Source organism: Budorcas taxicolor, chromosome 13 (genome assembly GCF_023091745.1).
Source record: "Budorcas taxicolor isolate Tak-1 chromosome 13, Takin1.1, whole genome shotgun sequence".
Classification (NCBI taxonomy): domain Eukaryota; kingdom Metazoa; phylum Chordata; class Mammalia; order Artiodactyla; family Bovidae; genus Budorcas; species Budorcas taxicolor.
Genome location: NC_068922.1, coordinates 73,604,230 through 73,615,158, shown reverse-complemented (window position 1 = coordinate 73,615,158; position 10,929 = coordinate 73,604,230). Strand labels below are relative to the sequence as shown.

The window sequence follows — 10,929 nt, the reverse complement described above, 5'->3', positions numbered from 1 at the left end:
GAATTGATATTTCTTTATAGTGACAGCATCAATATTCCCTCAATATTCCATGATCCCAGTGCTCATGCTGTAACCAGAGTGAACACACTGGAAGGTCACAGCCCAGGAGGACATCAGCTTCCCCAGCTAAGTTCCTGCCTGGACCAGTGTCTGATAGACAGAAAGTGTCCATCCAGTGGAGAAGCTGTGAGAGTGGTTGCAGGAAGGTGGCCTGTGTCCCACCTGTCTTCTGAGCTAGGTGAGGGGGGTCAGGGCATCGAGGCCCAGGTGAGATGACACCCGCAGGAGGCTGAAAGAAGGACCTGGGCTCACACACTACTATTCACTTATAGGTCCTGTGATTTGTCTCATCCACTCACTGACTATATATCACGGTGCCACACACTCCTCTAGGTCCTGGGACGCTCCCTGAGTGAACATATTAGAATCATTATCTGTGTTTACAGGAGACCCACAGATAGGGTCAAATCTGAGAAGTACTTTTATTGGACTTTAGGCCCCTGCAGAGAGAAGCCAGAGGCATAGTTTTGTATGGAGATTACGCAATAAACAGGACTGACCTAGCTCCTCCCCTTGCCCATTCCCTTCCTCATCACCTGATCCCACCCCTCAGCCAGGATATTAAAGCTCAGTGCATCCCCAGCATCCTCAGGAGCCCTCCTGCAAGGCCATGAAGATGAACCGGCTCTGCCTCTCCACAGCCCTTCTCTTCCTCCTGGTTATCCTGGTGGACAGCACCCCACTGAATATACACCATGTCCAGGATGAAGGTAGGTCCAGCCTCACCTGTCTTCTACAGACTGGAGGGAAATGATGGAAGTCTATGGAAGGGGACAGGGCAGGTGTGGGGTGGGTGCTGCCAACCCTTTCTGGATTTCTCCTGTCACGTTGGGCAGGATTTTTGTTTGGGTTTGCTGCCTTGGACTTACTGGCTATGCGATGACATTGTCTAGTGACGAGGGCTACTCTGGTTGCAGTGTGCAGGCTTCTCATTGTGGTGGCTTCTCTCATTGCAGAGCAGGGGCTTGAGGTATCTGGGCTCAGTAATTGTGACTCACCTGCTTAGTTGCAATGAGACACATGGAATCTTCCCAAACCAGGGATCAATCCTTGTTCCCTGCATTGGCAGGTGGATTCTTAACTACTGGACCACTAGGGAAGGCTGATGTTGCAAGCTTTGAACTCCATTGGCAGTATGACTCTCATGAGGAAATATATATATATATATATATACACATCCCACCTAAATCTACCAGATTAGGAACCCCATTTGTGAGACTCTCTATTCCTGGTCCCTGCCTTGTCCCTGAACCTCACTATAGTGTAGTAATAAAAAGATCCATATTTGATCCTTCTCATGACATGGCCAAGGCCTCCTAAAACTCTTGGAATTTGCTGACTTTATAGGTTATGAGATGAATCACTAAAGGTGACTCAAGGTACCTTCAAGATGGGGCTGGTCTCCAAGAAACCTCAAACATGCATTTAAAGGGTACTTTTTTCACCACCTCTCACTGCAGCACCTCTGAGGGCAGGGAAGGGAATGGAGAGTGAAATCAATCACCAACGGCAGATGATCCAACCAATACGCCTGTTTAGCGAGCCCTGAAAAGAAGTACTTAACTACTGGGTTCAGAGAGCTTGCAGGGTGGTGGACAGGAAGATGCTGTGAAAGTACCGTGCTCACTAGAGCGTGGGGGCTGGGTAAACCTCCACTCCCCCTTTGCCCTGCGCATCTCCTCCCTTGTGCTGCCATGAATTTTATTTTGTATATTAATCCGGGTACAGTAAGCAAGGGTTTTCCTAGGGTCAGCTGCCAATTCTATTCGGTAGTTGAGTTTGAAGGTGGGGTCATAGGGGCCCCGATTTTAGCCATTTGGTCACAAGCATGAGTGAGTGACTCAGGACCTCATGGCTGGCATCTGAACTGAGGAGAGTCTTGAGCACTCAACCTGCAGAATCTGCAGTAACTCCATGGGTTTGAGACAGAAGTGAATTTCTTGTTGGGCGCCCAGTGGCTGTTTGGGAATTGGTTGCTATTGGTAGAGGCACCACTTATTTGGTGTCAGAGAAGCCTAGACTCACTCTCGCCTATGATCTTGGGGCTCAAGTGATGCTCCAAAAGTGGGGAATAACAAACGTACACGTGGCACCCAGAAACCATTCTCAGTTATCTGTATTTTCACAGTTCCTGGCAGAATCAGGCAGTGTATCCAATGCATTGTACACGATGGTATCTAGTCCTGGCCCTGCCGCCCACATGCCATGCTTCCTGGGCAACTCATCTGCAATTTTCTCGTCTGGACAGGGGATACATATTACATGGGTTTTTGAACAGATTTATTGTTTTCCTTCAGTTGCTCAGTCGTGTCCAACTCTTTGCGACCCCATGGACACCAGGTTTCTCTGTGCTTCACTATCTCCCGGAGCTTGCTCAAACTCATGTCCATTGGGTCAGTGATGCCATGCAACTATCTCATCCTCTGTCATCCCCTTCTCCTCCTGCCTTCAATCAATCTTTCCCAGCATCAGGGTCTTTTCCTGTGAATCAGTTCTTTGTATCAGGTGGCCACAGTATTGGAGCTTCAGCTTCAGCATTAGCCTTTCCTATGAATATTTAAGGTTGATTTCCTTTAGGATTAACTGATTTGAATAGATTACCAGTCATGAATATAAAGAGGTGAAACACATTTCAACTCTTTGCAAGTAGTGAACTTTGTGCATTTTTAACCAAGATGTGTTAATTAATCTGAAAATAATTTGTCTACCTACTGGTCCTGGGCAAGAAAGAATATTTGGGTGTCAAATAATGAGAATTCCTTTATTTATGAAGAATAACCAGAAAGACCTGGGATGGATGAGCAGAGCCTCTGCAGAGGAAAGAGGAAACACAGCCCTGTGTGGTTGCCTTCTGGGACCAAGGCTGAAACAGTATTAGTAAAGTCTCCAGGCCCTTTCCCTTTTCCCCTTTTCACTATTATTTTATTATACATATTTGTTTCCTGCCTTGTCCACTGTTGACTATTCTTTTATTCTCCATATTTGATCCTTGCCTTGGTTCATGGCCCAGGTCTCCTGAAGCTCTCTGAATTTCCTGTCTTTCATAGGTCTGGAGACAAGCCATAGACGGGGACCTGAGAAGCGTTCAACAAAAAATACGATTAAAAGTATCATCCGTGGTGTGTCTACAGGTGTGAACTTTCTGCAACTCTGGGGAGAGGAGAGGGCACTGAGATTGAGAACAGGAGCCACTGGCCAATGATTCTATCAATATGCCTGTCTAGTGAAACCTCAGTAAGAATTCATGAATGTGGGCATTCAGAGAGCATTTGGGGTGGTAACACACGGCGGTGATGTGAGGGTCTCCACTTCCACTTTCCCCTGCAGCTCTCACTCACATTGCTGTGCCAAGATTTATCCTTTATGATAACACGAGATCCCTATGAGAGTGGTCTTCCTGAGTTTGGTCGTCAGATCTATTGCATTATTGAACACCGAGGTGGGGTAATGGAACTTCCCAGTTTAGACACTTTGTCGAATCATGAGTGAGTCAGGACAACACGGCTATCATCTGAGCTGAGAACAGTTTGAGCCCTCAACATGCAGAATCTGTACTAACTCCCCTGATTTCTTATCAGAATTAAATGGCCCTGTGGGGCACCCAGTGGGTGTTTGGAGGAATTGCATGTTGTTTCTAGAGACACCACAGATGTGGTGTCAGGGAAACCCAGACTCACTCCCCCTGTGCTTTGGAAGCTCAGGTGAGTCCTGGGGACAGGGTAGTAATGAAAGTAGGGCACTGCACCCAGAAGCTGTCACCAGTTATCAGTATTTTCAGAGTTTCTGGGAGAATAGGATAGTACATCAAATGGATTGTGACAGGGCAGTATCTTGTCCTGACCCTGCCACCCACATGCCATGTGTCCCGGGGAAAATCATCTGAACAGCAGATACCTGTTACATGGGCTCTTTGAACATATTACCAGTCATAAATACAAAGGGTTTATTCACATTCCATGGCCAATTTTGCTCATTTTCCACCAAGATATGTTCATTTGAAAGGATACTTCTACCTACTGCTTTGGGGTGAGAAAGAATATTTATGTGTCAAATAATGATTATCCCTCTACTATAATAATAAACCACAAAGACCTGGGACCACTGAGCAGAGCAATTGCAGGGAAAGCATGAAACACAGCCCTTGTGTGGCTGGCTCCTGCGACGAGGCTGATATAATATTAGCAAAGTCTCCAGGCCTTTTCCTTTGTCCACTTTTGACTATCATTTTATTATTCATATTTGAACCTTGTCCCGGTTCATGGTCTAAGACTCCTGAACATTGTGGAATTTTTGTCTTTCATAGGTGCCAAGATTGCCAGTGCGGGATCCGGTTTAATAAATGAAGTGATTAAAGCAATACGTAAAGGAAATAAAGGTTTGAACTTTCTGCTCCTGTGGGGAAAGGGGAGGGCACTGAGATTGAGGTCAGTCACCACTGGCCAGTGATTCGATCAATGCGCCTATTTAGTGAAACCTCATTAAAAATCCAGAATACTGGCATTCGGAGAGCATTCGGGATGGTAAAAAAAAAAAAAAGGTTATATGAAGGTGCTCATCTAACCAGGCCGTAGCGGCTTCGCACGTCTCCACTCCCCCTTCACCCTACAGACCTCCTCCATTCCATTCTTTCTGAGTTTTATCCTGTACATTGACTGAGAACAGTTAAGAGTTTTCCCGAGATCAGTCACCAGTTCTACTGATTACTGTGCGTGGAGGTGGGGTCATGGAAACGCTCATGTTTAGTCACTTGGTCAGAAGCATGAGTGACCCCAGACCACATGGCTGGCTTCTGAAGAGAGGACAGTCCAGATTCCCCCAACCTGTGGCATCGGCCCAAACTCCACAGACTTTGTGTCAGAAGTCAATTAACTGTGGTTCTCCCGTCGGGTGCTGGGAACCGGATGGTGTTAGTGCAGAAACCACGTATTTCGCTTCAGGAAAAAGCACAGACTCACCTTCCCTTGTGATTTGAGGGCTCCCAGGAGGCTTGGGGAGAGGTGAGTAGGAAAAGTAGGACACTGCACCCAGAAACTCTCAGCGGGTATCGGTATTTCAAGTCCCTAGCAGAGTCAGGTGGTGTATCAAGTGGGTTGCGACCTCACGGTATCTTTTCCTGACCCCACTACCCACATGATTGTGTCCTGGGGCAAGCCATCTGCAGTTTCCTCATCTGAACAGGGGAAACATGTTACATGAGTTCTTTGAACAGATGACAAATCATGTAAATAGTTTATTTACATTTCATGGCCAGATTTGTCCATTTTCCACTATGGTGTATTAAATCTGAAAGAAAAATTCTTTGCCTACTTGCTTTGGACAAGTAAAAATATTTCTGTATCGAATAATGGTTATTCCTCTATTATTAAAACTAATCAAAAGATGTGGAACCACAGAGGAGAGCAAAGGCAGGGAGAGCAAGAAACAGCCCTTGTGTGGTAGGCAGTGGGACCAAGGCTGACACCACATTGCTGAAGTCTCCAGGCCCTTTCCCTTGTTGTCTTTTGACTGTTATTATCTTATCCACGTTTGATCCTTATCCTGTTTCATGGACCAGGCCTCCTGAAACTCTTGAAATTTACTTTCCTTCATAGGTCACGTGATAGTTTCCGGAGCAAAATACAAGAACCATACAGCAGAGGAGTCCCCAACACTCAATATCCAACAATTAATACTCAGTGAGAAGAATAAAGGTTTGTACTTTCCGTACCTCTGGGGAGAGGAAAGGGCACTGAGACTGGGAGCAGTCACCACCGGCCAATGGCCAGCAGCCAATGATTCAGTCAATAAGCCTACTTCTTGAAACCTCAAAAAAAATGTAAAAATATTAAAGTTCAGAGAGTTGTTTCCTGGGTGGTGAACACAAGTATGTGATGTGAGGGTGCTGTGCTCACTGAGGCATGGAGGCTCCACACACCTCCACTCCCCCTTTGCCCTACACATCCCCTCCATTTCACTATTTGTGAATTTTTCGTGTATATTCATCTGAGAACAGTAAGGGTTTTCCTAAGTTTTGTCATCAGTTCCATTCCGTTGTTAAACTTGGAAGTGGGGTCATGGAACCTCCACATTTTAACCGTTCGCTCACAAGTGTAAGTAACAAGGGAACACGTGACTGGCACTAAAGTGAGGACAGTCTTGAGCCCTCGACCTGTGAGATCTGCACTAACTGCACGGATTTCACATCAGGCATCAATTGACTGGGGGACGCCCAGCAGGTATCTGGGGAATTGGTTGATGTTGGTAGAGATGCCACATATTCGCTGTCAGGATTTAACCCAAGCTCACTCTGCCCTATGAGGTGAGGGCTTAGATGAAGCTTGGGATGGGGAAGTAATAAAAGTAGGACACTGCATCCAGAAACTCTTACAAGTAAGCTGTATTTTCTGAACTCCTGGTAGAATCAGGTATTGTAATCGATGGGTTGTGACATCATAGTTACTTGTCCCGACCCTACCACCCACATGCTTGTGTCCTGGGGCAAGTCATCTGCAGTTTCCTCATGTGAACAGGGGAAAATGTTACATGAGTTCTCTGAACAGTTTACCAGTCATGACTATAAAGAATCTGTTCACATTTCATGACCAATTTTGCCCATTTTCCACCAATGTGTTAATCTGAAGAAGTTTATCCTTGCAAGAAAACATATTGAGGGTTCAAATAATGATTATACCTCTATTATTAAAAATAAGCAGAAAGACGTGGGACCACTGAGCCGATCAACTTCAGGAGCACAAAAACACAGCCTTTGTGTGGTTTGTCTCGTGGGACCTAGGCTGTGAAAATATGAGTGAAGTATCCAGGCCCTTTCACTTGTCCTCTTTTAACTATTATTTTATTGTTCATATATTTGATCCTTGTCCTGGTTCATGGTCCAGGCATCCTGAAACTCTTGGAACTCACTTTCTTTGATAGATCATGAGACCACTCAGGGAAAGCTACCCAGGAAATTTTAGGTTCTGGGTTGTCTGCCAAAAAAACTCAAACACCCATTTAGAGGTTGGAAATTTCACCACTTTCTTGCCAGCCCCTCTGGGGAGAGGGGCAGGCTCTGAGATAGAGATCAATCAGCAATGGCCACTAATTCAGTCAAAGTGGCTATCTATTGAAAACCTCCATAAAAATCCATAAATATTTGGGTTCAGAGGCTTCAGGGTTAACGATCACCAGGACAGACTATTATCCTCTCAGGAGACTGAACATTAAAGGGAGATTGACCTTTATGTTTATGTGCCCCATCCTCAAGGTGATTTTGTACTAAAAGGAAATCAATTATACCCATTCTATTTGATGACCTTGCACTTGTGGAGAGAAAATGAAAATGGGAGTTAGTAAGTCCCTTTAAAGCACTGTTCTTGGGGATGGGGACACAGCTATGAAAAAAACATGGCAAAATAATTTGCCTTCATGGAGGGTGACATAAAAATAGCACAAGGGAGAAATCCTATGGAAGGTTATCAGTTTCTTGAAGACAGAGAGCAAGGCAGAGAAAGAATGCTGTCCTTTTTCTCTACAGGGTCAAGGAAACCCTCTGTGATAAGGAGGCACTGAGCAGAGCTGCAGAAATAACGTGCCTGGTTGTGTCTGAGCAGCAGAAGGGACCAGGGTAGCTGGATATGAGAGGGTTTATATGAGGGGGAAGGAGTGGAAGGGGTGAGCCATAGAGGCCACAGGAGCAGGTCGAGAGGACGCTTGTAGGACTTTTTAAGAATCAGAATTTGACTCTCAGAGAAAAAGGGACTCACTGAGGGACTGGTCGTGATGGAGCCCTGCGAAAGGACAGAATAATAACAGAACCCTTCAGGCTGCAGTTCAGAGAGTGGCCTCGAGGGGGTAAAGAGCAGAGACAAAGCCCCAGGGAGCAGGGTGCTGCAACTGTTCTCACGGAGTGTGTATCTATGTTATTCCCTGGGTGGATCCCAGGTCTCTTGAATAACATGAATGCCTTGCTCTGTTGAAGTTTCTATGGAGGCTTCATTACCTAGTCATGATGCATTAAATCATTAGCCATTGGAGATCGTTCAACAGACAGCTCCATTACCCTCCCTGAGGTTGAGTGAAGGAGAGGAGCAGTGGATAGAAGACCAGGGGAAGGGTAGGAATGAACGTGCCCATCCTCCTGTAGGCAGTCCTTTCCTGTGCAATCAGAGCCCATTCTGGGCTCATTAGAGTCTTTCCAAACTCAACCACTTCACATACCAAAATGCACTTTTATTGCTCTTATCACAAAAGAAATACCAAGATTTTTAGGATCAGTGTCAGGAAAACGATGAAAAAACAAATATGTATATTTCTCCTTATATACACAATATATAGTATCAATATTCATTTATAGAATCCTCATGAAATATCTGAAGTAAACACAGTGTTATGTTTTCTTCATGCCTTTTTCCATTATAGCATGATTCCTTCACAATTTTTAACGATTGAAAGCTTTTACCACACACATAACACAGAGACTATTAATATTATAAAACTCAGGTATCCAGACCCAGTAATTATTGACATATGGGGAATATTTTTTACCTTTGTCCTTTTGTTGTACAGTTGTGGAGGGTTGTTTTTTTTTCTTTTTTGAGCATTTATGTATTTGGGTGGGCTGGTTATTAGTTGTAGGTCCCGGGCTCAGTAGTTACAGCCTGTCGACTTAGTGTCTACAGCATTTGGGACTTTAGTTCCCTGACCTTGGACTCAGGCATTGCAAGGTAGATTCTTAACCATGGGATCACCAGGGAAGTCCTATAGAAGTTTTAAAGCTATTCAAAGGCATTATGCCAAACTTTCTTAAAAGGCTTCATGAGGAGATATACGTTTGCACATGATTACTACATCATGTCACCCCCAGCAACATTCATAATTCATCCAAAAAAGGACGTTTTCAAATGGGCTTTTCAACTTGACCCCCACAACCCTGACATTCTCTATTTCAAACAAACTGGTGGTTCTAGTTGTCCTTGTACGGAGCTGTGATGACCGTCCACATAACTGATAATTGCCCCTCTCATTCCAGCAGATTCTAGGCCTGCCTTCTGCCTGGAGCCTAAAGTAGTAGGTCATGGCAAAGCCTCGATGCCCAGGTACTTCTACAATGCCAAGACTGGTCACTGTGAGCTGTTTACATACAGCGGCCTTGGAAGGAACGAAAACAACTTCCTAACGTTAGAGGACTGCATAAAGACCTGCGGTCAAGGGGCTGGGTCCCTGTGGTAAGACAGGGCACAGGGCCCAGGGAGTGGGGAAGGGCTGGGGAAAGGGGTGGAGCTCAGGGGGCCACACACCATTCACGCTGCACAGTGTCTTCCTTCTCACTGCTCCCAGGAGAGGCTGCGGTGTCCTGTGAAACCGCACACTGAGCGAGTTCTCCAGGGAGTGAATGGCAGAAGGTTAACCCCAGAGGCCTCTTTATGATCATCTGAGCCTGATAACATGCTCCTCTTTCTCAGCTGGGAACACTGACTCAGCCACCCTCCAGGGCCTGTCTGCAGTGCTCCTGAGTGCCCCCACCTAGGCTTGGAAAGTTCACTTCTTTCTTGTAGGCCGTTCGGGTCATGAGGACTCTGGTTCTATGATTTTTGGAAAACCTAGGATCTGTCAAGATGACCAGTGTCCAGGTCTGGGGCTACAAATGGTGGCACTTAGCAAGTCCCTTTCTTTTTGCAGAGGATATGCGAAGAGTGTCTCCCAGAAAATGTGAAGTCCGAGGAGGAGCCCTGCAGAGCCAGGCCGTGGCTGCTTCTAAACTGTTCGGTCTCCTGGCAGTTCTTCTCTCCCCTACCCTCCGCAGCACAGCCTGCCTGTTTCCTCTCTTCCGTGGTCTACATGCCTTTTCTGTCTCATCCAGTTGGCTCTCAGCACCATGAGAACATGTCTTCCCTTTATCCCAAACACTTAGCACAGTTCCTGACAACAAAGGGACAGTTCTATTTGAGGAAGGAAGGAAGGGAGCACCCATGACCAGAGTGACTGCAGAGCCTGCGCTTTATCACAGGATTTTCATTTTCACCCCCATCCTCACGGCATCCTCACCTTCATCCCCCTGGCCCACCATCACTGCTCTCCTTGTGGGTGGCCCAGGCGGTATTTCCAGCATCCAGTTCTCAGCATCCATAATGAGAGAAGAGTTTGGGATAAAGAAGACCCTAATCCCCAGAATGATGCTGCATTTTCCTTTCTGTAACTTCAAACACTGCGGGTTATATTTTAATAAATGCATACTGAAATTAAACTGACTGGAGTGGAGCCCGTTGTTTACAACTACAAACCTTAACCAATAAGGTCCATAGAAATAGTGGTCCTTCTCACTCTTCTGCAGAGCAGTGGGCACCTCCCATTTCCCTGTCCAGAGACTATGCCCTACCAGGTACAAGAAGCAAACCCGTTATAGCGTCACCTCTTAGTAGCCACACCAAGCTACACAGAAATGTGCTAGACACACACCTCAACATGACAGCTTTTATTTCATTCTTCTAAGTTCAGTCAAGTTTGGGAGCAGGTTGTCCTCCTGGACTCGCAGGAGGAGAATGGCCATGAGGCTCAGTTGTCCACTTTTCTAAGAAATCCGATTCCCTGATGTCACATGTGGGGAGGGGGCTTCTTAGTTCGGTTACAGAAGACAACTACCTTTTAGTGCCTCAGGCTCTGTGTTAGCATTTTCCCTGCATTTTTCTATAATCTTCCTAAGAATCCTTCAAGGGAGGAAATGGAGGCATGGAGATGACACTTGGCTGCTGCATTTATTTCCTAACACGGCAACTTCCCAGCCTCCCAAGTAGACCCACTTTGACCATGTTTTCCAGCTCCGCCTCTAAGATGTAGAATGGAGACACCTTGGGGAAACAGAGAGTATCTGTTTCACAGCGGATGAGGACAGTG

The 10,929-nt window shown here is 45.9% G+C and overlaps 1 protein-coding gene across 1 annotated transcript; it reads left to right on the top strand.

Moving 5' to 3' along the window:
* The first annotated feature begins 670 nt into the window (after positions 1 to 670).
* On the top strand, positions 671 to 9,267 carry LOC128058093 (trophoblast Kunitz domain protein 1-like). Its single transcript, XM_052650455.1, has 5 exons — positions 671 to 770; positions 3,108 to 3,191; positions 4,364 to 4,435; positions 5,652 to 5,750; positions 9,068 to 9,267. Exons 1-5 carry the CDS (start codon positions 671 to 673, stop codon positions 9,265 to 9,267), a joined length of 555 nt encoding a protein of 184 aa, XP_052506415.1.
* Positions 9,268 to 10,929: the final 1,662 nt, after the last annotated feature.

What these genes read in the sequence shown, in the direction of transcription:
- LOC128058093 (XM_052650455.1), top strand. Translation starts at nt 671, where the DNA reads ATGAAGATGAACCGGCTCTGCCTCTCCACAGCCCTTCTCTTCCTCCTG. An exon ending in ACACCATGTCCAGGATGAAG is followed by an intron (nt 771 to 3,107) that starts GTAGGTCCAGCC and finishes TGTCTTTCATAG; the next exon opens with GTCTGGAGACAAGCCATAGA. An exon ending in CATCCGTGGTGTGTCTACAG is followed by an intron (nt 3,192 to 4,363) that starts GTGTGAACTTTC and finishes TGTCTTTCATAG; the next exon opens with GTGCCAAGATTGCCAGTGCG.